Raw genomic sequence first — 27699 nt, forward strand, 5'->3', positions numbered from 1 at the left:
ACTTTCGCAAAGGTCAGCAAAAAATGATATTAATATGCAGCCCACAAGTGCCAAATTAATCAGCATCAATCCAAAAAAAATCATTCTTACGAGCTTCAAAGTCGAAATGATTCTTGTCTCTCATACTTACTTACCCCAGCGTAGCTTCCTATCCACTTTGACAGTTTGGCAAGAGAAAGGAAATGAAAGAAGCACAGAAGAATCGGGGATAAAAATACAAGATGTAGAGAGACGCCCTTAAGTTATTACGACGAGTAGTGGCCGCATATTCAGGTTCCTCGGAAATTAACCAAACACACTTGTCCATTTTCTGCAAGTGCTTGACGCAGTCCGACATCAATGGCATCAGGACAACAATTACTGTAACAAAAAAAAAAAAAAAAAGTAGATGTGACCGGCAGGCATCGAACAGTTCAAGTGCGGGTTACGGGGTCGTGAGGTCTCGCATGACCTCTCCAATCAAACTGGCGATTGTGGGACTTCGCTTGTGGGGTCGTATGAATAATGCAGGGGTAAACTTTCCCCAGGGTTAGTTGTAGAGACACGATGAGGTGTTAGTGATTGGAAACAGGAGCATAGCTAGAAGATCCCGTGTTCTATGTTTACTTCAAAACAAAGGTTGCAAAGAAGTTGCCAAGGTTGTTGATACTGGTCAAGAAACCGGAAAAAAAAAACTGACAGCCAACAGACAGGGTCTCGACCATGCGGCTTCTGATTCTCACAGAAGGGATGACATGCGATTGTTTTAACCACTATACTACCGCGCCCATCAGTTAGTAACAATCTACTAATTAACTACTTATCTACTACTTAAGCTACACTGAAGGAATGTTGATTACCTGTCTATTTTTTTGAGAGGATGAGCTAGCCTTATGGTCACTTTCGAGCTTTCCGGTCAGATTCCAGAGCTTCCTGAAGCGCGGATTTGCATGTAAGCTCGCTTTGAGCAGAGATACTTTAAAAGATCAAGTCACAGAAAGGTCAGAATGATCAGGTAAGTTCAATCCCCGGTGCTAGCCTCCCCCGACTGTAAAGGGGGCGCTGCGGAGAGAAGAGGGAGGGATGGGAATGTTGTAAGGAGCACTGAAGCAATGGAGATACAGGCACCCGGAACCTAGAATGTGTGTGTGTGCGCATGCGCGTGGATGTCTCTATGTGTACATGTGCAGACGAGAAGAGCGACGGAAAATATAGAACGAGAAAATAAGGAAGGAGTGAAAAAAGAACAATGAGCTCTAGAAAGGAAAAGGTCAGAGGACAAATAAAGAGGTCAAACATGGTGCGAAGGGGTTGGGGTGGAGAAGGGACTCGGGGAAACAACAACAACAAAAAAAAACCCTCTGAAAATGGAGAAATCAATAGAGGAGATAATCAATATCTCATTTCCCAACAAAACGTTTTTAAGACAATTATTAAACCAGGAAAGAGAACCAAACATCCATCATACTGGAAAATAAACGAGAATAATAATTATACAAAGACAAAGAAGAAGAAATGATTTCCATTAAAAAAAAAAAAAACTCCGCACAATCTCATAAACCTCTCAGGACTTGGTCTAAGTGCATAAACCGTTTGCTAAAAACTGCTCATTGTCTTCTCACCGCTGTCACAATTATCCGCACAGGCTGGGCGACATGTCGCGAGAAGATCATTACCCAGGGTCACGTGACCTGTGGCCGCGTGCAAACAAGACATGGAGGCAGGATGATTGCACGGTCCGTTCAGACAATTGTAATGACACGGGCGGTTGCAGACTCGCTGACGTGGACGTCTCACTATCATTTTGTTTATTTGTTTTGTCTTTATTTATTTTTCCAGAGAAGTTTGCAGAAGGAAAACGCAGACTTGGCGTGACGTCAGCGATGAACAGCTGCACGGGCGATGACGTCGATTCCGTCTCTGGCCTGTTTGCAAAACAACAACAACAATAAACAGTAACTCACGTGACTGTCAGCACTAGGATGTGATTCATTGTTCCTGGTTTCGATAGAGATAAATAAACAGCCAAACTTCTGCTTCAGTTGTGTATTCGATGATGTACCTGGCGTGCACCTGTGTGTGTGTGGGTGTGTGTGCGTCTATACTTTTATCTATCCTTTTCTTGTTCGTCGTTTCCTAAATATAAGTTTCATGATTGTGTGTCTGTGTTCCCCCATTGATTATGAAAAAAAAAATTCATAAAAAAAAAATTATAAAGCATCCTTGCATTTCTTTCTTTTCCATTTTCCTCCTCAACTTCTCCATCCTCGAAGTTTTTGGATGGCAGGTCGCCCACTTAATTATTGAGGGTGCGAAGACTTTTTTTGTCACGAAGTAAACATTATTTGCGACCGTCTGAACAGATTTATTACGAAGAACGTTCAAACCGTTGGCTATCCAATATCCACAGAGTGCCGGGCAGGTCCATGCAGCGACTCCAGTGTTGACTCTGAAAGCAATCGGAAATGGGAAGCAACTCGAAGCACTATGCGTGAGCGGAAAGAGAATTTCTACAGAATTGCCAACAATCAGCAAGCGGAAATAGTCTCCCTTTTTCTGCCAACAACCTAATGTCGTATGAAATACAACTCTTTGACCAAAGAAAAAAGGAGAAGAAGAAACAACGACCTGTAAACGGGTCTCTACCACGAGTTCTCTCATTTTATATCCTGAGCACTTCTGTAAAAAAAAAAAATGGAAACGTTTCTCAATACGTTACTGTCAACACATTTTCTCCTTTTTTACAATCACACCTTTGACCTATACATTGTTCAGGTTTATATTTAATATTCTTTTCTCGATCTCATTTTTCAAATGTTCACAGACTGACAAATTCTTTTGCACTTTTGAAAGGAAATCAGCGAGGGAGGAGGAGTGGTGACTAAGTGATCAAGGACTGTCAATGAATGATTGTAATTTTAATAAAACAAGCGAAAGATTACCAGAATAAAATTATCTGAGCTGATCAGAATAAAGATCTCAGATTTTTATATATTGGAAAATATAATATTTACTCAAAAGATACCAGTTTGATTCTCCAATCACATATCCTCATTTCACTACAATGGTCTCCAATGGGTTCTCATATAATGTCTTTAGTTCCCCAAACACATGAGATTGTCCACATCCACTGTATAAGTGGAGGACCGTTGCATGTCCTAATCACTTTGTAATCATCTCTTTACTGACCTTTTTCTTCTTTTTTCTTTTTCAGCCCCTTTCTCTGTTCTTCAGATCGCTGTTTTCCCTATTATCATTGTTTGCTGTTATTACGATAATGTTGCTAAAGAATACACATCATGCTCCTCTGTTAACTCGTGACAAGTCTGAGTATCGCTAGTAAAAATTCAACACACTGTCCATTAGCAGTTCGTCAGATGAGTTGTTAACCTGTTCATGCCACACCCTGTATCTGGGGTGTCCACTCAACCTCCCACACACTCACCCACACCACACTTTCCCCAGTTCATGCTGGTGTCAAACAAAGGTGTTTGAAAAAATTATGAATGGTCAGTTTGTCGGTGGCTGTTCGAATGTTGGAAAATTCAGCTGAATGGTTGAACCTAATGAGAAAGCGTCAAAAACATCTTTATTGTGAATTAACTGACGAAAACACGAAAACAGATATGTTCATCGCAGAAATTAAATAAACATGGCTGAAGATATATATATATACAAGGAAATAGTCTACACTCTACAGTATATTACGACAACTTAAAGACTAAAGGCAGTGTGAAACCCTCCCGTTTCCTCCACGCACTCAATGACCTCTGTCCCTTCCTTTCTTCGTGTTTAGTTTATTCCTTGTTGTTCCCTTGAGGAGCAGAGGGCCGCATCCTTCGTGCACGCTACTTTAAAAAATTCTGTTGAGAAAAGCATTGTTCTTTCAGAGACAAACAGGCACATACGCACATATACAGATACAGAAAGAAAGAGAAAACAAACACATTGACTGGCAAACAAACAAAGAAAAGAGTAAAATGCATTCAAAATAAATTTTTACAAAAATTGGTGGGGGGAAACTAACAGAAAAAATGTGTCCCTCAATTTCAAGGGACTTAGGCCGCAGCTTGGAGCTACAGAGATGTTGGATTGGAGACCAGTTAGCCGTTGAAACAGTCACTAAGAGCAAGATTGTCAGTATGTAGAAAAACAATGACGGAGGTATCTAGCAATACAATCAACTGTATGGGGGGACTGCACACCTGGATCATCTCTCAGCCAGTCCACAGCTGTCTTTGAAATCACCAGGTCCACTATTTTTTAGAAAAATACTCCATCGTGTTGTTGTGATTAAAATCTAGTCAAAGGAGACGTACTAAATTTGAAATATCAGCTTGAGTTTCACACAAAAGGAGATTTTTTAAGATTTCGTGCGATTTGTGTTTTCTCTTGTCACTCCTATGTGGTGGCTCTTCAGCCTTTAGTTTGTAAGAACTAAATTACAGTGTGCTTAACGCTGCTTCAGAGACAAAGAGTAAACACGGGAAAATAAAGGTTTGCTTTTAAAACTAAATAATTGTGCGTCTCCTGACAAGCTCCTCACCGCCCTCAGACAGAGAGAGAGAGAAATAGAAAGGTGTGTGTGTGTGTAAAAGACAGGAGGTGTGTGTGCAAGTGTGTGTGTGTATGAATATGGGATGAGGTTTATTTTGAGTCTTTGTGGCTGATGCGTGAGTGCATTTTGGTTAAATATTTTTTTTAAATACCTCCATATGAAGTAAAATCCTCGCTAACATCGTAGCTGCGTTTTTATTAAATCAAAAGGTACATAGAACCGTTAGCTCATTTTAGCAATGAAACAACAAAGCACCAATCATACATGTAGGCGTCAACAGTCTCACACTTCTACTACATCGCGCAGTTTCGTCCCCTCGGGTGAGTCAGTCAAGTCTCCGACAGAAGGACTCACCATTGAATCGCCAGCTCCATGCCATGTTTACTCGTCCACTGAGTGTCGAATTCGTCTAAAAACATCGACGAGTGATTGGCCTCTAAAGAAGGCAGTGCCAAGTTTTTGGAGATTTAATCAAGCAGAAGACAGGAGGTGCGGAGTCAGATGGCACAGGGCATGGCCGGCTGTCTGGTGCAATCGTCAGCTGCCCTCTCGCCACCTGACTCTCATAAAGTCAAAGTCCGTCTGTGCAATCTTGTCGCCATGTTGGATTTAATTTAAGGAAAGAAGTCTTTACTCTCATCTTAAATGTTCTCCCACCCCACCATAGTCAAAACAAAATAATCCAGCATTGCATTACATTTGATTGTCCGTGCTCAGAGGGATTCAGATGAAAAAATGAATCAACACATCAGATTGACATTATTCGAGATGTTAGATACGTCAGGTGTATCAATATTTTGTGTTTTTCTCATAAATTTCTGACGGAAGAGTCACTTGATGTCCCCATCTCACTGAAACTAATTTAGCGATGGAATTCTTAATCATACATCTTGTGTGAGCCCAAACTGAACAACCGAGTTTGAAATAAGTGAGTGAGAAAAAATAGTGAAAGGAAAGACGAAAAGAAAGAAGAAAGTATGAAAAGAATGAAAGAACAAATCAGAAAATATACTGAATTGTAAAAAGAAGTCAAGAAAACATTCCTAAAATATTGTTTCTCTTACTCGCTCCCTTTGATCAAAGGGATCTAAACAACACCTAAACAACATCCGCAACACACAACCACACATCCAGACATGTGGAACAGGAAGGAAAGAGTTGGAAAAAGAGAAGACAGTCTATCGGTTGGAAAACAAGTCTCTCTTTCTTTCACACACACACACAGCGCAAAAAAAAAAAAAAAAAAACAGAGCTGCACAGTTATCGCCACGGTCAGGCTTCAAAACTCTAGAAGATTCTGTCCGCCTGGCAGCCCTCTTTTGATGAGGTTAGCTAACCCCTGAGCTTCTTCCTTTTCCCGACATCCTCCGCACATTCGTGCACGATTTTACGTACTTACTGAATAAATAATTTGCATCCCTCGCTAAATCAGGGTCTCAGACTCTCTGATGCTATAAATGACAATTGGTATCAACATCATGTTGAGAGTCCATTGTCATTATTTAGTTGGAAGTATCAATGGATGACAGGAGAAGATGTTACAATAACATATGTTACTGACTGTATTCATTACTATTCATTGATGCCAAACAAAAATCAAATGAAGTGAAAGACTGGACTGGTCGTCCTGTACGGGATCTGCTGACTATCGCCCACAATAGGTTAGAGTGGCGGGCCTGTCAGCTGTAACGTCTATCCATGTGATCCCCCCAACGACAGGTGCCGGTCAATGTACAACTGACTGAGAGCATCCTCTTATATCTGTCAGTGCGCAACACAAGATGTACAATAGGTAGATTTTTGCACTAGGCATACTAGAAAAACAGAAACTACATAAACCATCGATAAGTGGTGGTTAAAAGAAACGCCTTCATGTTCTGACTGTCCTTTCAGGTAATTGTTATCAAGGGGACATAATCATGTTTGTGAGGCAGGTCAAACTTTTTATTTTATGAGTACTTCCCCCTGAATCATTGGTGGACTATACATTAATTCCGATTCTCTTTCTGAAATTACGAACAAGTACAAACACTAGGTGATACATTTATGTAATTATGTTAAATTATTCTTCATCGAGCCCTCAAGCAATAACTCCAGAGATCCTGATAAAGTCTGCTGCGCACTGCGGACACCCTGGCGATTCGAAAACCTTTTTTTTTCTTGTGTCTCTGCTCTCAGACCTGGTGGGTTGGACAGTCCTGTAGGATGTAGGCCGTCATTGGGGCCGTCCACAGGGGCATTATTAGGACTCTCCTAGGCTGAACTTTGTGAATATGTAATGTCTGTGTCTGAGGGAGCCCGTTCTCAGTCGTATGACCGTCATGTGTTCTTTCAGCTCGAACAGACGTTCCCCACCCCTGGAGTAAATTGTTAGTGGTCATCGATATGTCATTTGTAATTTACTTATTTTTGTTGACAGTTGATTTTATCAGCTAAACACCCTTCCACCGCTTTTCGTTTTTGGTGGGGTTTTTGTTATTATTTTTTGGGGGGAGAGGGAGGGTTGCCACCCCTTCGTGTCGCTGTCAAACCTAGGCTCTTCTCTTTGGCAAGGTGCTATAGAGAGCAGGCATGCTGGACTTGAAAATAGACACAAATTCAAACATTGTCAACAACTCTTAGAAACCTTTCAGTCCCATTTCGCTGCACTCAGAGAGAGAAACACTGAAGATGAAGAAGATATGAGCAGTCGCAGTCATTCTGGGCCTTTTTTCGGCTTTTCAATCCTGCCTTATGTACCTACAGTAAATGTTTTACATACAGAGAGAGGGAAAAAATTGCTTAGAATAACAGTCAGATGGGTGCTTCTTTGTCTGCACTATCTTCTCGCTCCATATTTATCATGCTTTATTCTATTTGAAATTTGCGGTACTTGGCTTAAATAAATCGAGTTGCAAACTTACAATCAGATTATAAAGCTTGTCTTTCCTGCTGACTGTAATAGGAATGCACAGCTTCTGTGGGTGCTAGTGTCTTTTCAGTAAAAACATTCTGTTAAACTTGTTTTTAGACCTGCTAATCGCGATCTTGATCTTGAACCTGCGTTGCGTTCTTCTATTATTATCTTGTGTCCCCCCCTCCTCCCAACAAAAAAATCAAAGACAACTAGTGTAAAATGCATGCCTAACCTTTCGTGTTGGATTTCCTGTTGCAGATTAGGTAATGATTAGAGTTAGGTGCTGTTTTGAATCGCCTCCAAATCATCATTGAATGCTTTTGTCACTATCAGATTATCCCCTGGGGCCGTTATCGTAGGGCAAAGTGGGAAACTCAAGAAAAAGACCTCTTGTTTCCGAAATTATAAAGCGGTGTCCAGACCTTGCGGACGCTACTTCATGTTTCTTTAGCCGAGAACATCTTTTGTCACAGCTCCAGGGGTACACCACCACATGCGAGGTCTGAACACCGCTTTATAACTTCGGAAACAAGATCTACCCTCGCTTCATAACTACGGCCCCTGGAGCCTAATTTGTCACGAAGGAATGTCATTGAAGGAACTGGTGCTACCGTCGTCCTAGGCCTGCGACGAAAAACTGGAATTTTGAAGTAGTCAAGTCCAGTTGTATATCATGCCATTTAAACATTAAAATGTATACCCGCGATTTCGTAGGGATGCCAGTAATTTTCGCTTATTCGGTACAGTGTTCATTGTTTGGGACGAAGTACTTCAGTTACTAATAATAATTTAGTAAACTTTCAGACACTAATAATGGGAAAACTGCATGCGCGGACACACACACAGAGGGAAGGAATGCCTATGCAACATAATAATCATTATTAAATCTAAAATATAAAAAAAAAGAGAAAACAATCTGCTGATGATGAACTGATGTGTGTTTATCTACTTTTTTTCAAGACAAAAAAAAAATTCGTTCTCCTTGTTCTCATTCACAACTTCCATGCACTGCCATGAAGTAGCTCATCCTTTCCCTCTGAAGTTCTCATAGCACAGAGGTTATAGCATGTGACGTCACACTTTTTTTTTTTTTAACAAGAATCACAGACATCTCAAAATCCTCCCTTCCCCCACCCCCATCGCCCCTTCACCTTTCCCACCAGCTTCACATAAAATCGCAGGCAGCACGGAAAGAACAGTTTGTGCCACCCATGGCCAGGCGTCAAAAATCCAGAAGATTGGGTTTGACTGTCCGTCCGCCCAGGCGCACTTTTTCCATGGCAGCGACTAGCCCCTGCGCCTCGTCCAGTTTCCCGGCATCCCCCCTGCCTTCAACTTCCGAACTACCCTGCGGCCGGGCCTCGTTAACGTCAGCAACTCCACTGGAAGTGACGCTGTTCCTGCTCCGCCCACCGCACGCGCACTGACCACAGCCAGCACCGCCGCCTCCCTCCGACCCAGCGCCGCAGTCCTCGTCGGCCTTGTCGTCTGTATCTTCTGGAGGCTGCACATGCTGCGAGGCCTGGTCTTTCGCTGCCTCCAAAGCTAGCTCCTCCTCCCACTAATGAAACGAAATGTAAACAGAGCGTCACTTCATCATCAGAGCAGGATTGAAAAACATACCTTTCAAGACATATTTTTTAATGACTAATATGGATTCAACTGCAGGTTAATAAAAAAAATTTCCAGTAAGACCTTGATCGCTTTTGTTGCACTGTAATATCTGTTTTCTTCTATCTCGACTACTATTGACAGTCAACATATCAAAGGTTAAATGCTGTCCTCTGAACGTTGTATACATCTTAGCTACATCTGCTACAATTCAAACTTCGCGACATAGATGACCAAAAAAGTTACCTTTCTTCTCTCTTTATGAGTTTTCCCGATGCCCAACCTGAGAAATGATAAATAAGGGGTAATAAAACTTGTCTTAAGTGTTATTCCAAAAAGTGATACAGCAAGAAAAACCATAAACCGCCAAAGCACTGACAGAAACATGGAGATAGGTGATGGTTTGTGATTATACAAAAAAGAAAAACACTCTAATATTTCTCTAGAGTCTAGAGCTTCATTAACACCCACTGAAAACGTTGACAAGAGGTATGCAAAATGTGGTTGCCACTGCAGAACTGCACAGCTCAGTATAATGGTACTCAAGAGAAGAAACATCAGAATAAAATGTTTTTTTTTTAAGTTTTAGTGTTGATGTATACATTACTGATAATGAGTCTGAATATTTCTGAGCACAGACTGCCCAAACAAACAAACATAAAAAACGTTAACAAAAAATCCGACTAAACCAAAGTAAATTATGACTGTAAAATTATTTTAAAACTCATTTGCAGATAAAAGATTTTTCTACAAACAAGAACAGAGGGCAAGTCATTCACCTTGGACGTCCTTTGTTCAGTCCCTCCAACATCACACAAGCTTTGCAGATCTCATTGCTGGAGATGTAGCCACAGCGCTGACATGTCCCTGTCAACAGTGCATGCCACAAGATGAGCATCAGGAAAACCTGTGAAACTTCTTTTAATGAGCTTCACAAGAGCCTGTCACATCTTTCTATGGACATCACAAGCACTAAACAACAGTGAAGTTGGGGCCCTAAGCTCCACTGAGGATTATTAGGAAGAAACAACAACAAAAACAACAAAAACAACAACAAAAACAAAGAAGCCTGTAAAAGTCTTCACAATTCCTGGTCAGTAAATTCAGCAGGGGTGCTCAACTTGGATATGTAGACAGTCACTTTTTGTTAACTGACCTATCATGCATGATAACAAATGCAAAAATGTTATCACAACTATAAAAGTTTAAAAATTTTTGATTTTCTTAAACAATGTGAAATACAATTAAATATGTAAGACAGTGTGGAGCATTTGTGTGGATCTTACTCTGAACAGGCATGCGGACATCCTCCTTAACAGACAGGCGTTCTCCACTGTGAATGATATCTGCAAAACACCAATCTCTCCAGAAGACATCATATTATTTAACAATATACTAAAGATGCACACATTTCAAAGCTTGCATGCTGCTTCTCTGAACTTAACAATGCAAACAGATCTATGTATGTTAAGTGATTTGAAAAAAACATCAATACAAGTTTATTTATCCACAAGGGCAATTTCAGATAGTATTTGTACTAGCACTATATATATGTTGAAATAATTTTTCTTTATCTCTCACAAACACATTCATTCCCAGCAACTACAGTTGGTGACCTTAGGTCATCTCTCTATGACGCTATCTTAAAAATATCACAGAAGACATGTTATCTGTCAAAAATGTAATTTATAAATAAAACTTAAAAGCATTAAAGCAGATTTTTCCCTCTTAAACACACACAAACACATATACACACACAGACATGTGGAATCAGTTAATGTTCTTATGGTAGACTAAACCGTAGCAGTATTTAGCAATAATACAATAGATGCTGTTACCCAGAATTGCACTGGAACGGATTTTTTCTAAGTCTTTGATGTATTTTCTGGCATGGCCTCTGTATGCGTTAGGGGAGTAGATGCATTCAGTTGAAAAGTAGTCCAGGTTTTTGTAGTAAGCATACCTTACAAAATAAAACAACACATAAATCATTTAGATACATCAGAAGTTCAAACTGCCTTGCGTCAAAGCTCTTTGTGATGCTACTTTACCAACAAATATAAACATTATTTGCATTCTGCATTATACAGTTCATCCTCAAATTGGTCAGTGCATACATACTTTAGAAATATAACAGAAAATACGTATGAAAATACGTAAATTTAAATAGGGTGAAACCTATTTGTTGGAAAGTTTGGTCCATAATTCTCTTAGTCTGCATTTCTTAATTTCTAAGTGAAGGGAAATAATCACAGTATTGCTTACTTCCCCTTGAACATCTCAAAGGCCTTTTAAGCCCCTGTGTGCTATGTTCTAACCCAGATTCTGCTTAGGATTTACAGGATATACAAGTATATATATTAAGTGATGCATATATTTTGAGATCTTCTTATTAAATTATTATCATGCACATAATTTAGGGATGGGAAGGGGAAGAAATACTATTCAAATCACCAAATGAACCTCTGCAATATCTTCTACTGACATCCAAACTATTCCAGAAAGGTACTTTTATCTTAAACCATACTCACATAACAATCTCCTTTTCATATGTATATTTGAAAGGTTTACACCGAGGAAGTGCCCCATCAGTTCCCTAAAGGATCAGTGAAAAACATAAGTACGTATTATTATTGAATCTAAAAGTTCTAACTAGATTAAAATCAACATTATGAGAAATAACTGTAGACAGAAATAAATGCTGTAATATCTACCACTTTTGAAACTTTCTAAAATCTTTCAACATAAAGTAAAATCCCTTTCAGTAGTCTTATATGCTAATTATGAGTTGTATGTCTGTCTGCTTTTTTGTAAAACACCATGATGCTATCTAGAGGACCGGGATATGGCGCTGTATAAGTTTGATGTATTATTACTATTACACAAATTTAGGTGTAAACATCACATTACTAACAAAGCTAATCAATTTTTCTACTCCAGTCTGCAATTATGGATGAATGCATGTGTCCATGTATACTGATGCATGAGTGTGTATCTGATTGTACGAGACAGTTGAAAGAAAAAAACAAGGACACGATTATTTTTCAAAGCCAAGGCTGTAGGAAAATTGCCACTCACAGTCATTATTGCAGTGCACCTTCTCAAACGAGAAATGTCACCTCTTAAAACTGCAAATCAAAATTGTAAAGGTAAGGTGCCAAAAAAGACACAAACTCTCATGTCAGAACTAGTTTTAGCATCTATGAGTAATTTGAAGCAAATCAATTAATGTACCACAACTATGTTTATAAAATAATGACTTTAACAAAAATTTTCCCTTTATGCTCTAATATTAGACAAACTGCTAGATTATCTGGTTTACTACTGCTAAATGACCACTGAACCTGGATTGTGTCCCTTGCACTGTTCAAAACAACTCACACTTTTTTCCACCTCCCTCCTATACTCCTGATGCTTTGTTATTACTACATCTACTTCATCACATTACTTAAACCCACTAAACAAAATTGGATGAAACTGCTTACTATTCATAATTACAGTCTCAGCAATATCATCAGCATTGTGTCCTGTATAGCAAAAATAAAACAGTGCATGTGAGATATGATACAATGAGTGGTTAAACAGTGACACAAAAATATGGTAGAATAAAGATCATATAGTTTTAAATACTAATATTATAATAATAAGATGATCATCATAACATTTTAGTGTTAAACTAACAATAAATAAATTAATGGAAAACAAGAATTTCCTGGTTAAAATTAGCTTTCTGTATCAATGAAACAAAAAAATTTCTTAAGAAAAACTATTCAGCATCAGAAAGATCACAAATGACAGTAGTTTGTATATACCAAAATACATCTACCATTCCAGAAAGAATCTGACCTGTGACAATTTTGTCTACATTTAGCATCATAGCGCCACGATCAAGAGCTTGTCGCCTGAACACCCCACAAAAGGTACCTGTAAAACAGAAAATCTTCTGTATAACATTGCTAAAACATTTAATGCACATACATGCATACATCTGATGAAGCAGGCATGTATGCACACATCCATGCAGACACACTGACACATCCACCTATAGGGCCAGATGAATACACACACACACACACAAATATCATGCATAGTTATACACATGTAATACTATTGTACTCACAGTTGTTCTTGAGTCCAATCTGCTTGACGATATCATCCATTGACCATCCATACAGCTCCTGAATTTAGGTAATGCCAACATAATAACTGAGACATTCTGTTTTGGTTTGAAGCTGTGGCTTATGAAGACTACAATCTACATGTTATAAAGTGAAAGCATTATTTACAAAGCAAATCTACCACATACCATTTTTTTCTTGATTGCTACAAGCTGGTCAACAAAAAATATTTGAGTTAATTATGCTTTAACCACTGAAGCATATTTTCATGTAGCTGCTAACTCCTAAAATTAGTCTTAGTCTTTAGATAATGGCATCCTCAGATACTACACACATGCGCAGTTACTGGAATTTCAAGGAAACCTTACCTCATAGGAAACGATTTTCAAAGGCAAACCATACTGTTTCTGGTTCCTCTTGACAGTCTGCAAACCCATAAAGTAAAAGTGCTGAAGGTTATTTTAATTAAAAATCTAAATCACCGGTAAGCTGTTACCATATATAATGCTACGGATTTTCAGAAAATTGTTGTAGGTTTTTTTAAGACTGTACCCTTGACCTCCCATGAACATACTGTGAGTTTTATCTACTAGTTGCAGGAAGAAAAAGTGTACAACAGAAAGAAGAAATAAATAACTATAACTATGACAAACTATAGCAGCTGCCTTAATTTTTAAAGAAATCCTTTTGCTTAAAAAGCGCTCTTTTCAGTGTTGATGAGGTGACGACCTCGCCCCTGAAAGCCAGTCACCACCACAGGTCATGTCTTCAAAAGGATTATCTCCTAAAATTTGACAGCTTTCTGATATGAGAAATGGCTAATAGGTAAAGAACTGGCTTTAAAAGTAATGAGCAAACGGAATTTACTTTTACTCCAGTAAAAGGGGAGGCTATTTGAGTTCTTGGAATTTCAAAGACTGAAAACTACAGATTATCTCACTCTCGAGGTACCATCTCACCAGGCGATATGAGCAGGGCCCCTGCTCACCACCACCTACACACAAAGGGCAGCAGAGGGGCACAATTGTAAAATAACAGCATCAGTAAAATGTACATGCAAGGGACTTAATTTCTTTTATTAATACCTCCAAGGAATCGTCACGATATCCAGTGATTCCCTCATCAACAGACAGCAGCACTAGGTTAAGGCCATAGCCATGCCTCTCATTGAGCAGTTTCATGATGTATGCAAGGACAGTGGAATCTGCAACATTAGCAGGTTGTCACCCGACATAGTATTGCTATTTGCTGATGAGTCTTTTTCTCCTTAAAATGAACTGTAGCTGTTTCTTTTATTCTTTTAGTACTCTGAATATTGTCTCGAGAAAACTGAATGAAGATGGGTATGCTGCAAGAGGGTCAGAATACCTTGGCTCAACATTCTCATGAGTAACACTTGCCCTACTCCAGCATCCAACCTTTATTCAATCTTTATTTGTTCATTTCATCTTCCCTAACAACTGATTCTGTACCCTATCTTGAATCTCTAACACAAAAAGAGTATGTACTGTTAAATGGAGAGAATTCAATTTAAAAAATCATCTCTAAATCATCAGATAAGCAGATGCACCCAGTCTTTGTCTTTACCGTACTGTTGAGTCCTATGTGACAGAGATATAAAACAATATGACATAATAAAAAGATGTGACAAGTTTAATGCAATAACAAAACAGTTAGGTGCCAGAGCCTCTGACCAAAATGTCTGTAAGAAAGATGAGTTACCCTTTCCTCCTGAGGCACCAATGGCCACTGTTTCCCATGGCTTGAACAGCTCAGCTGACTCAATAGTGTAATGAATCTCTTCTTCAAAGGCAAAGTAGAAACACTCTTTGCACAAAGCATGTCCCTGGAAAAAAAAAGTAAAATAATCAGCAGTTGCAAGTTCATGAGTGATGTTAATGACAGGTTGAGACCATTAATAGCTACTTACTTCATACCCTGAACTTAATTAACATTTGAACTGTGTGCTATACCTATGCTGACTTAGCATTTATTTCCATGTGAGTGTGTGTGCATATGTCTGACAATTCCACTACTTTTTTTAATTTACAAAAAAATTTTATACATTATACTAAACCCTTATTTCTCAATTTTTGCTCTATTTCTGCCAGCCATTGTAATGTAACCAGTTAAATATCTCTACTCTTACAACTGCATAGTTCCCGTTTCTTTAATACAACCAACCACATCGGTGAACTCGAGTGTAATTAAAGCTCTAATATATTTCCCCATGAATGGAAATCACATGGGCAGTACCTCTTGGCGAAAATATTTGTAGTTCTTATTGGTCCATGCTAGTTTATAGTATGTCCATGGTTCCTTGATTCACAAATGTTTTCCTCAAAACACACACATATACAGGGATGGAAAGGGAGAGGATAAACAGCAAAACCCCGAGCCAAACACCAAACACAAACACCAGCAAATATTACTCTAAGAAACAATTAAATGCACCTGAAAATAAACAGAAAAGTGTTTGTCTTTTACTGCCAGCATGTGTATTTCAGGTAAAGTGTGTATTTTCTTATGCTTTCTTTTCAGAATCCCTTCAACTGCCCACACTGGTCGATTATCACGCCTGGCTGCCAAGCTCTCATCACCGTGTGCACACAGTGTCCTCATGCCAGATGGCCTTCTTCAGCTTCAGTTCACTCAAATGCCTTAACTCACTGGACAGGAGAATTAGCCTGGACCTTCCTTATGTCGGTATCGTCTTCTGCTGGGAAACGGTAGCAATTCAAGAAATAGTGTGAGTTTCCACTGTAATATTTTGTATTTTAACTTATAAAATGTGCAACTTCCAAAACAGGATATTTCACCCTTAAAGGGCACTGAGAGATCCTTATGTCCATTATCCAAGTAACAAACCTTGTCGAATTAAAGCATCTATAAAAATGATGTGTCGCCATTAAAGAGTGTTATAGGACTGATGTGAAGATGTGAGGAAAAAAAAGAAAGGTGCGAGTCAAAAGTCAGAGTTCATGAAGCACATCTTTCTTGAAAGCCAATCATCCCTATCATTATAAATACTGTCATATAACAGAAATGCTAAAATCTTCAAATCCATCGTTTCGAGCCGTGGTGTTGCCAGCGTGTCATTGTCATACTCATGCGTAATGTGTGTGCAGAATGCATTAACAGGGCATAAACAACTACAAACAATCGCTCTAGATGCTTGCACAAAACGTCGTCTCCATGGTAAAACGACTTTGTTAATTATAACTTAATACTGCAGTGAATGCCAACATTTAAACCAAATGCTGCTCGTTGTTGAAGCATGCAACTGTGACCGTAAATCGGATAACTGTCGACGTAACTGTTTCAGGACAACCCCCATCAAGGTTTAAGCCTATGTGCAGATGAAGACTTCTTGCTTGAACAAGCATGAGACTACCACTTGGGTATTTCACTATTTGTCACCAAAACAACCGTCTCTAAGGGCCCATTACAGAAGTCCCTGGCCCTCGCAAAGTTAAACACGCCTGACCCCCTTGACCACGTGGCCGTTACAAAAGGTCACCCGTTGCAAAACGGCAAAACCATGGCTTCCGTGACAGGACAGGAAAAGCTGCTGGGTCGCTGCACAATTGCCCATCCTCGAGGACCTGTCATTTAATCCACCTGGGCTCAGGTTCTGCGCTGGTCGACATGAAACCCCGACCTTGTTCCCTGCTGGCGACGCGGTGAGTGTCTCCAGAACCCGAACTCCCCCTCCCTTCTTGTGTCGCCCTCACCGCCTGGCCCTCGCGCAGTGTTGACACAAACAATATCCCCAACTGGCCCTGTCCTTGCTGAAACTGCCTGAGGCGCTGGGCGAGCCCCGGGGCCAGCAGATGAGGTCAGGGATATTAAAACGATGCGCGCTAATTGCGGGGTAAGAGGGCGGGAGAAAAGGGGGTGAAGGGCTTGTTTTCTCGGGCGAGGAGACAACAACGACGACGGCGACCACAAACGACTGTGACATGACGACCGGTGTCGTGCTGTCTGTCGCGCTAAACCGTCTTTGCCGGAGAAAAACAACCCCACAATTTCTTGGACTCTGCGGGCTGAAAGGGACGGGTTCGCTTCTGCCTGTGTAAACACTTGCGTGACAAGCACCCGTCAACAGCAGATCGCTTTGCATGTCCACAAAGCGCAGGACAAACGGATCTGGTGTTTATTATTACAGACAGAAATAGTTCACCACGCGTCCGAAGCAAGAGACTCGAGAAATCGCAAAATAATGAGCAGATTGACTGACTGACAGGTCTAGAATATGATTAATCTACTGAGTCAACATCTCGAGCAGCACAAACAGCAGTTTAGTAGTTAAACTGGTGACATCACGTCCATTTTAAATGTAAAGTCATCTGTTCCACTGGCCACCAGCACGTTTCCAGAGTCAATGTGCGAACTGTTTACAAAACTGAGCTGAACTCAGTGGGAGATATTGTTTCCCCGAGGTCTGGATGAACCGTACCTGCCGTTCTCGACGTATGTACATACATCTACGAACATAAACACGATCAAACCCCTGACATCCCCAACGTGCATGTGACACACGCTGCCACACACACGAGAGCTGGAACCATATGTAAATAACACGTATCGTTAGCTATTCGTGACGTCACGAAATGAGGTTGTGACCTCTTCCCACAAGGCAAATAAGAAGACGCTGTTCTCTGGAGTGGGTGATCTAGTCACACAGATACTGGGAGAGGGATCAATATCTTTAATAGTCATTTTAAATTATTTAAGCCAGGTACTTGTAAACAAATAACCGCTCTTTCCAAATTGTGTTACCCATGACACTGCGTACACTAGACAAATATCACTGTAATGACTGTAGTCCATGTTGGAACATGAATATCTGCACTGTCCACAAAATGAGTTTCACAGTGAAATGGACCATCTTACCTATTAAAAAAAATCACTGCTAGTGTCAACCCTTGAAGTAACGGACATCAGATTATCTGTCGCAATCCTTCATTTCACAATTCTACACTGCCGTGTAACCACAGAGAGAGAAAGTGTTGAAAAAAGAGGGATGGTGGGGTTGGTCCAGAGCAAAAGCACTACCCTCTCCTTCAGGCTGCAGCACAAGAAAGACCAGCTGAAGATGGCGGGACGGAGCCTAATTAACATGCCCGTAGCGCCAACAATGAGTGAGCGCCCACTCCTCCCTGGCAGCGCGAACACGGGCCCCAGCCTCATTGTCCGCAGGTGCCGTGGGCCCATTCGCCGTAATTTGTCGCTGATCGAGTGCGCCACTCCTGAATCTGTGGCGGGTATCAAGTAGGTCCAGTTACCGGGTGGGTGACTGCACGGGAACCTTTGGTTTAATTGGTTATACTTGGTTTACAAGCTGTAAATCCTTCTGCGCCCGCCAGTGGGCAACAGGAGAACAGCCCTTGCCTGCCACCTCTATTTTTCTGTCGGCAGTTTTATGGGAAGACTAATGCCAGGAGAGCGACAGGGGCAGCCCAGGGTGGGTAGGCACCAACAAAGTCCTCAGCGCCTATATCCCCCAAAAAAGGATCTTCTTTTCTCGGGCCAGTTTACCTGACTAATCTCTTCGCACCTACTTCTTGACTACTAATGACAGCGAGAGCGGTGTGGGTGGCAGTTGGCTGCTGCATGACAGAAAGACAAAGAAAGAGAAGGTGGTTGTGCCGGTGGTGGCGATGGTGAGACTAAAGGTAGTCACATGGCATCATCAGTATGGACACCCAGCCCACCGGCACCCATTCTACCTACTAAGGAGAGTCACGCGTGCAGCCACGGTCGGGAGAATAATACAACGGGCAGGACAGTGCTGATGGGGAAGCAAACGAGGCATAATCGCTGAAAACGAATGGTTATACAAAAAAAAGGAATTATTTGTAAGATTTCACATCAGTTACGTGTGAGTTGGGTTGAGAGAAATAATAAAAGATACAAAATCTTCTTTTAAATAATTTGTGAACGAAAACATTCAAATTTCAACATATGGTATTTTCATTTGTAAAACCAGTGTAACTATTTCTTGATGCATTTCAATTAACAGAGAACAATATTTTATGCCAAGATTTAGCTATGTAACTTTTTCAGTGGTATTTAAAGTTTTGGAAAATCCATTGTCTGCAACTAATAGGATACCTCTTGAATATCCCAAAGCTGATACTTCTTGTTTTTTCGTTTATTCGTCATCTGCTGTCTTTGTTTGAACTCAGTTTCTCCGGAGTTTGTGGCTGTTTCAGAAGCAGTTGTCTGACATGTGAACTGCTGTTCATTTTCTGCTTGTTGTACACTTTCTTACACCCGTGGTCAATGTGTGTTCTCTGGCACCAGTGGGTAGCTGTACACTTTCTGTCACCAGTTCCTTGCACTCGGGTTGCGCTTTGTCCCAGCCTCCGTCCTTCAGATCCGCCCTACCCACGGGAGCCGCTGCCAGCAGAAGGTCCGCCCTACCCACAAGGGCCGCTGCCAGCAGAGTTCGGCATGCTGGGTGATTTGATTTCTGCCCTCTCCCCACCATTTGGCTCCACCCTGTCGCTTTCCACTGAAGGCTGACTCTGGGAGTCCAGCACATGTCCTTGTCATGCAAGTCTTAGAGACAGCTGGCTTGTAAACATGTAGTTTTCCCGTCAATAACCCAACAATTTTCAGGAGCTGGAATGGGGAAACATAACACCCAGGAACAGACATTCTACCAAGAGGGGGAAAAGGGGGGAGCGAGTAGATGGAGGGAGGGATGAAGGAGAGGTAGGGGTGTTGGAGCTGGCTGTGCACACCTCATCCATCAAGCTAAGGTGTCAGAGGTAAGGGACGGGGGCTAGATTTTCAAATGGTCAGCTATACTCAAATCCTTTCGACAGCTGACAGTATCAAAGTCTTGACTACTGCTCCTGACACTGCCATCAGAAAACACCCACAGGAGAGAGCTCTATGACAAAAGACACTGTGGCACTTTGTCTCCCTAGACCAGCCATTACAGGAAAACATAATGTCACAGCTCTAAATATATCCCTTAACCCAACAAAAACATAAAAGACCCAGACCACCCAGGGCTCAAATGCAGCCTGACTTCAGTTTGACAAATGGTGGCACACACTGCACCCGAAATCTTAAACAAGGATAGAAAAAATCCTAGTTTGTGTAAAATTGCAAATTTAACGTTATCGTCAAATGTGGGTACACATAAAAAAGATCACTCCCCCCCCCCCACCTGAAGCTGCACAATAAATTGGTAGGATCCAGCATGCTATTTCCACAAATAAAAATATCAGTAATTATTTATACAAATCAACAATGAATTAAAGCCATTCAAGTTAATTTCATAATGTCAGACTCACCTTTAACATGCAGTTATCACACCACACATTAAAGGTGATTCTAGCGAGAATAAACAGGTTTCTTCTCTTCCCCCCCCCCCTAACTTCTCAATAAAAGGGGAGAAACCTTGTTTGTCGCCTGAAAAACCTATGAATAGCTAGTCTCCCTTTCTTTCTTTCTGGATTTTTTTTTTTTAATTTGCTTATTTTATATGTAGATTTTACCAAAGTGCTTAATGAACTATTTGATTTATATAATAATAATGAGAGCACTTTTACAATGCATTTCTCCACCATGAAGATGAGTTCAATGTGCTGCACAGGAAAATCAAGATACAATCCAATCACTGAATAAGGAAATTAAAGTCAATCACGAAGACAATGGAGATTTGATTCAAAAGCATACAATGAAACAATGTACTAGAGAAATAGCCAGATACTCTTAGTAACAATGCAGTAAGATCAGGCAAGGTGGAGGTCGGCAGGTATAATAATATCTAAAAGAAAGTGACCAGCACCTTGTAAACAAATGAGCAATAACCCTCCCCTTAGCACTGATAACTGACTGTAGATCTAAACATAAACAGTTATTTACAATGTTTTGACTATTTGATGGAGATCCACCCTACCATGACAATGTATCTTTACTCCTAACTGTGTGTGTAAATGTCTGTATGAGTATGTATGCCTGCCCTTGTGAGCAAAAGAAAAATTTCTGTCTTGGGTATCCTCGACAGACAATAAAGTCTGATTTGATTTGATTTGATAATCATTTTACTGAGAAATCCAAGCAGAGAAACCAAAGCCGACAGAAGTATGCTTACATCATTGAGACCAGTGTTTCTCAAATCACTATCTGGCTGGACAGCAATTATTAAAGTGAATAATGCATTTTGTATTTTTTTGTGTGTACTTGCCTTTCTTTTATTAAGCACACTGAGCCTCCTGCTACATAGAGAAATACACTATAAGGATTCTGTTTGCAATTATTCAAGTAAATCCTTGTGCAGTAGTTATGATTTACTGAAAGTAGCAATTCATTCGAAAAGACAAAATGTTTTGACTCTGACAATTTACCTTAAAAAAAAATACACGTTCATATGGTTCAACTTTTTTATCCCTTTCTTTCTCTTGCTATATGCACATGTGCCCACTCACAATAAATAGTATAAATCTATGAAAACTCATGCAAAAACGACACTTAAAAAATGCGTAAGAAATGCAGTCATTGATGGCATAAAGATCATCTTTATAAAACTTGTTATTAGCTATTGTATTATAAGAAATGTTAAAGAACTGTTATTTCAGAAATATTGCTTGATTTTGCAATTAATTTATTAAAAAGGAACTACAGAATATGACAACGAAAACATTCATGCCTTCAAAAAAAAAAATACTTAACAGTTATTTCCATAATCTGTTTTCTTTGCGGATTCCTACAATTAAATTATGGCAGGTGCCATTTTTAAGACTTCAACATTCACGACCATAAAATGTTTCATATTCTTACCCTTAAATGAATCTTACTGTAACCAAGAATAATATTTTTGGGATATGTACTTTTTAGCTATTATGTTCGAAGTAACTGCAGATGCAGCTGATGGATAAATTATTGTGGTCTAGCTTCCCTGTGATACTGTCATCGCCTCTGATTTGATGTGTCTTATGCATTCTCTTCTTACTTACCTATTATATTTTCTCTCAAATACTGCAGTACAAAAACTCAAAATAATTTTGTACTACTACTATTACCATCACTATCATCACAGTTCTGTTCTATAAGAGTAATACTAAATACAGCAGCTTCTGAACATATGACAATTGAAACCTCAGATCAGCATGCTGATGTAGGACTCGAAAAACAGAGAAATGGTTCAGTCAAGGGAGTCACATGAATTCGGTGTAATCGGACAAAAATAAACTCACTGTTTTGGGTCTTTTTAAAGCCGCCTTTCCCCCACAAGATGCACAGACAGCTGCCATGATGTTTAACGAAGAGAATCTTACGATTTTTTCAATCAAAGTCGCTCCATGCCTCAGACATTACTATCCGCCATTAGAAAACATGCATCCTACTGTCGCTGCTATGCGACATGTGATTGGGTTCTTTTCGTGGAAACAACCAATACAAAATAGTGTTTCTTTCCATTAATGGAACAGCCCTTGCTTCCTTAGGGGAAACTACTCTTCCAGTATTACACATGGAGAAGAGTTATGCTAGGGTTGTGGCAGTAGAAAAGTTTTTCTCCATATAAAACTGTTTAACAAATTCCCTCTCTTTCATATTTTAGATTAGGATTTGTATTTATTTTTATTATGTTCATTGCTTTAACACCCATCCAACAATAACCGTGTTCTGTTTTTTTTTTTTTTTAATTCCTTCTGGTATTTCTCATTCGTTCACCGGTTTTGTTGCTGTCTATCGATCTGTACGTGTTACTAATGATCGATCTCTCATCGTGTGTGACTACGTTGTGAGGTTCTTGTTTTGCACTCTTCTTTCCTCGTTCACTTTCTCATATACCAGACTAAAGTATACATTACCACCCATGCTATCCATACAAAGAAGCACACATGCAAAATGATGCAGAAAGGTGAGAACGTCTGGGTGAAAGCACTGCTGTATGAATTCGATGTTTTCAATTGATAAATCAGCTACTATTAACTGTATATAAATATCTACGAAGAAAGGTTTTGAAAAGAGAATTCTTCGCTGGAATAAAAAAAAAGAAAGAGAAAAAGAAAATAGAATGTCAGCTTTCGACTGAACAAACTAAACTGTTTCATTTCATTAGCGAGTCTTGCAAGTCTCCTATAATTAATTTTAACACATAAAAATTTGAAGAAAAAAAAAGAAAAGAAAAGATCATCCTTAAGAGGGGTATTTTAGAGAAGCATGGTTGTAACAATAAGCGACAACAAAAGTTTTATTTCAAAACAGTTTATTCCCAGTTACGTAATAAAAGGCACCTTAATTAGCCAAAGTAGCAGACTTTTTTAAAATTATGCAATCCACAAATTGACAGGCATCGCATCCGAAGAAAGTAATCAGAATAATTTTGACATCCTGTAAACTTCAGATTCAATACTTTCAACAATGTTCAAATGCAACACTACAATAATATAATCACGGACATGAATGCCCGCTTCCTTGTGTGATCAGTAGATACACCACAGAGAAAAACTACTGGCAAAACATTTTCTGTACAGCCATGCATCTCTAATAACGGAGATATATTGTAAGAAATAGATTATTCCACTTCGTTGCTGTGCGTATACGTTTTATGCAGCCCACTTTTAACTGAAATGTCGTTATCCGGCGCATCACAACGAATTGGATGTTGCGAAGTACAGTGCACTCTATACGATGCTTCTTGGCTTACATATTTCACATTTGCAAACTGTTTCTCCTCAAGATTTCAATTATAAAGTAGTAAATGCTCTAATATGTATTTTTATACTTATCAAAAACAAAGCGGAAAGTAGAGATCGGGTCCACATTAAAATTCACCAACCCTACTTATTTATTTATATTTGCATTTTTCCCCACCCACGTCCGCCCCCAACCTCACAAGAAAGAAACATAAACTCACGAAAGTATCTACTTGAAATGTACAGAATTATATTCGCATTCAAAGCAGACAATGTAATTTCCTGGTGCGTTGATAGCATATCTTAACAAATGTTTCCCAAGCTGCATGCTCACAGTTTGGACTGCGTTTACAGAAAGTATACATGGGCAAAACACAATTAATTTCGTATCAAGTACTTGTGTCCAGCCTTCATTATTACATACTTAAACTAATTGGAGTGTTTTAATCTGAATGCAAAGACAACCTTCCAGAAGTCAAAAATAGTTTTAAATTACTGTCCTTTCGATTGATTGCTTGCTATTTGTGTAGAATCTGACAGCTGCATTTTATTTTTCGATATATCGTCGAAACTGAATTTTTCTGGATTTTTTTTTTTAAAGGAAGGAGATTTGCCTAAAACTAGATTTTTCAGTTTGGTAAATATGAAAAGATCTTTAAATGTTTAATTACGTAGAGAGGAGATATTGGGAATAATTTTGTTTTCCTGAGATTTGTCTTATACACAAGATATCGTATCCACGCAGGGGCTTCCTCAAAAACGCAGAAAGAGAAAGCTTGTTTGCATCCACTGTACTTTCTTTAAAATATAATTATTGTTCTTTCATTACACTCATATTGTTCATGTACATTTAAATTCAATTTATTTCAGTTAATTGTATCAGGTTTTGTGCTAAAAGGCATCATAAAAAACATTAACAAACCTTTGTTGTATTTTAAATGAATAATCCATGATAAGGCGCAATAGCAGAAAATACAAAATTTATCAACAGCATCCGAGAGTGTAAACAATTCAGGCACTTAAAGATTCTATATTATAACACTCGGGGAGGAGAAGTAAAGTTTACAAATAACAAAAGAAAGGATTCACTTAATGCAACACTTTAAATAATTTGTTGTCCTAATAAAATTATTACCACTTTGTAAAATGTCAAAAGTTTACACATTATGGACATTGTCGTCCATTGACGGACATTCGTTGAAATAATGTATCGTAGAAATTTTTACACTATCAACATTCAGCTAAAAACACTCCTCATTCGCCACAGGGGATACACAGGGACACACGCCCTAACACATGACATAATGCTCCCTGGAATAAAGGAATGAACACTTTCGTCTGTCCTCGACAGTGGTGTGTGCAGAAGCATCGACTTCATCGTCTAAGCACACGTGGCCCATGGCACGCTAATCAAATATAAGGGCAAAAGTTTCTGGTTATGCACCTTCTTCTCTCACTCTCTCCTTTGCTTCCCATCCCTCGAAAACAAAAATCACTTTTGTAACGATGACGCATGTGCCGCCACGTATGAATACGGGTAGCGACTGAAATGAGCACCGTAGGGGGAACGAACCGACTCCACCAGGCAATGACTACACGTGCAGGGCACGTGCCAGCGGCCGTACACGAGCGACCGGTGGTCGTGTGGCAGGGGTGACGGGGAGGGTTGCGTTGCAGCTGCAGGACTCTGAGAAGCGAGGGAAGCGAACACCGTGGTGGCGGTGGTCGTGCTGATGGTTTTGGTGGGGGAAGTGGACGGTGACAAGTCCCTGGGTGACGGGAGCCGACCAGACGACGGCGTCGTCGGTTGGCCGTGAAGCGGCAGGGACAGTGTGGGCGTCACTTGGACGTGAGGAAGATGATGAGGATGAGGATGATGATGAGGAGGATGGGGCGCTGGGGCCGGTCCCGTGGTGGGAGATGGCACGGCAGGAAGAGGCACGTGCAGTTGAGCGTGGTGTCCGCCGCCGCCAGCTGTTCCGCCTCCGCCGCCGCCACCGCGCACAGGGGGCGGATGAGTCTGGTAAATGTCACTCACCAGTTTCTTCATTTCCTCAAGCGAGTTGTTTAGCATGAGGATGTAGTTTCGAGCCAACAACAGCGTGGCGATCTTGCTCAGTTTGCGGACGGAGGGTCCATGGGCGTAGGGCATGACCTCGCGCAGGCCGTCCAGGGCGGCGTTGAGGTCATGCATGCGGCGCCGCTCGCGGCTGTTGATCTTTAACCGTAGATTCTGCAGCTCCTTCTCATCCAAACACTTGCTGGCCAGCGCGCTCTTCTTCTTCAGCTTGGAGGCGAGACTTCCTCCGGATCCTCGTCCGTTGTCGCGGTCCTTGCCAAACTTGGACGACAGGGAGGAACAGCTGTCTTCCGCCTTGGAGGCAGACACGGGGGAGAGCAGAAAGCGATCTCCGGAGGACTCGTCTTCTCCTTCAGAGTCCAGATCGTCAACAGAGATGAGTGGATCTGACATGTCCGAGCCAGCATCCGTGTGAATATTGTCCTCAAATGCGGTGTCGTCGTCCATCATAATCTGTCACACTTTTCCCCACACGACGAAGGCAGCACGGAAGCGCCCTTCCGATAAATCATCAATTTCAAAACACTGGCACTGATATGACTTCATTCAAAGAAATCCAAGACATACTAGCTTTTTGTGGGTAGATTATTCCTGAAGGTGTTAAGCATCGATACAGAAGCCAAAAGACACATGAAGCACACAGTATAACGCAGGTCCAAGCAGAAAAACACGGGAACGTCGACTTGTTTACAAGCAAAATGTCTGTTGACAACTACACCGTGACCAGCAAATGTTTACCGATCTTGAAGTGTGTGGCAGCCACCACGCGGCTTGACTCTCGACCGTGGATACGAAATTTGGCTTGGGTGTAATTGGTTAGGGGGGTCGTCAGGCAATCTTCTCCATGTCACGCGAGCGAGCGTTAGGCGACAAGGGCCATTTATCCCACAAACGCGCGGACGTACGGCAGCCCTCCTTGTCCTTACACGCCACCTTTCGGCCCTCCCTTCCCTCCAAGATTGTCCCCCTTGGAGGTTCCCGTGGCTTCAGGACGAGGGGTGGGCGGAGCAACGATCGCGTGCGGTGGAGGTGTCAGTCTACACAAGGCGACCAATGGACGTGAAAGAAGGTTCCAGGGCTCGTCTTATCTGCCTTACATGGGTCGAGGGCTAGTCGACAACTTTGTACTTCCCTCATAAGGGCAGAATTCTCTCCCCCTACTCCCTATACCACACTTGTTTTTCTTTTAGTATAATTATTTAATACGGTACTTACAGCGCGTTAATGGGAGCAGGTTTGGGAACAAACAACAAAACATTACATATAACAAAACTACATTTCATCTTCAAATGCGAGGGTAACTGTTAGGCGCATATGTGTCGCGAATGCTAAACATGCTAACACATGTAAATAAATACGCAAAAAATATAGATCCTTGTATGGGTTTATTACTTTTTTGTGCGGAGCTACAGGTAAGAGTAGGTGTGGCACAAAGGCTGGATTAGAGTAAAGGGGGTTGTGAGCATGGACAAGGAAGATGATAGTGTGGAGAAGGAGGATGGTAGTATGTCACGCTTTGCATCATTCCTTTAAAAGACATCTGTTTTTGTCGGGTGTGCTCTTAACTTTCTCAAATGCTTTAATTCTTTGTCCTATTAGTTTCAGCCTGCCCTCCCCGCTCGCCCTTTCCTCTGCAGCTCGGTAAGGGACATTTTTAACCTAATATATGTATATATTGATGAACATGCCACTATGTTAGCACGTTTTCGTTGACAGTCATTTTTTTAAGTTTTAAAACAGTCACATACATACTGGACAGACCTTTAGGGACAAACTAAGCGTTTTTGAAGCAG

At 40.6% G+C, this 27699-nt stretch overlaps 3 protein-coding genes across 3 annotated transcripts in view; 1 reads left to right on the forward strand and 2 right to left on the reverse strand.

The window, feature by feature from the left end:
- Positions 1 to 2015, forward strand: part of LOC112567106 — a 36661-nt gene extending 34646 nt beyond the window's left edge. The window contains 1 exon segment of the mRNA XM_025243653.1: positions 1819 to 2015. Within this exon segment, the coding sequence (XP_025099438.1) occupies positions 1819 to 1854 (36 nt within the window). The 3' untranslated portion in view covers positions 1855 to 2015.
- A 6335-nt stretch (positions 2016 to 8350) lies between these two features.
- Positions 8351 to 22540, reverse strand: LOC112567126 (cytoplasmic tRNA 2-thiolation protein 1-like). Its single transcript, XM_025243674.1, has 14 exons — positions 22381 to 22540; positions 14885 to 15008; positions 14248 to 14366; positions 13531 to 13587; positions 13165 to 13222; positions 12891 to 12968; positions 12530 to 12571; positions 12123 to 12172; positions 11576 to 11640; positions 10883 to 11007; positions 10331 to 10390; positions 9824 to 9911; positions 9291 to 9327; positions 8351 to 8994 (listed from the first exon to the last, which is right to left on the reverse strand). Exons 1-14 carry the CDS (start codon positions 22435 to 22437, stop codon positions 8656 to 8658), a joined length of 1299 nt encoding a protein of 432 aa, XP_025099459.1. The 5' UTR covers positions 22438 to 22540; the 3' UTR covers positions 8351 to 8655.
- An 839-nt stretch (positions 22541 to 23379) lies between these two features.
- Positions 23380 to 27043, reverse strand: LOC112567296 (oligodendrocyte transcription factor 2-like). Its single transcript, XM_025243937.1, has one exon. The coding sequence runs from the start codon at positions 26354 to 26356 to the stop codon at positions 25319 to 25321; it is 1038 nt and encodes a 345-aa protein (XP_025099722.1). The 5' UTR covers positions 26357 to 27043; the 3' UTR covers positions 23380 to 25318.
- Between the last annotated feature and the right edge of the window lie 656 nt (positions 27044 to 27699).

Source organism: Pomacea canaliculata, linkage group LG6, assembly GCF_003073045.1.
Source record: "Pomacea canaliculata isolate SZHN2017 linkage group LG6, ASM307304v1, whole genome shotgun sequence".
Lineage (NCBI taxonomy): Eukaryota > Metazoa > Mollusca > Gastropoda > Architaenioglossa > Ampullariidae > Pomacea > Pomacea canaliculata.

Bases quoted from the DNA above. Each gene is read 5' to 3' on its own strand.
- LOC112567126 (XM_025243674.1), bottom strand. From the start codon at position 22,437: ATGGCAGCTGTCTGTGCATCTTGTGGGGGAAAGGCGGCTTTAAAAAGA. The intron at 12,572-12,890 runs GTCAGATTCTTT...TTTGCTATACAG, and splicing joins TGTAGACAAAATTGTCACAG to GACACAATGCTGATGATATT. The intron at 9,912-10,330 runs GTAAGATCCACA...CACTGTTGACAG, and splicing joins TGTCCGCATGCCTGTTCAGA to GGACATGTCAGCGCTGTGGC.
- LOC112567296 (XM_025243937.1), bottom strand. From the start codon at position 26,356: ATGATGGACGACGACACCGCATTTGAGGACAATATTCACACGGATGCT.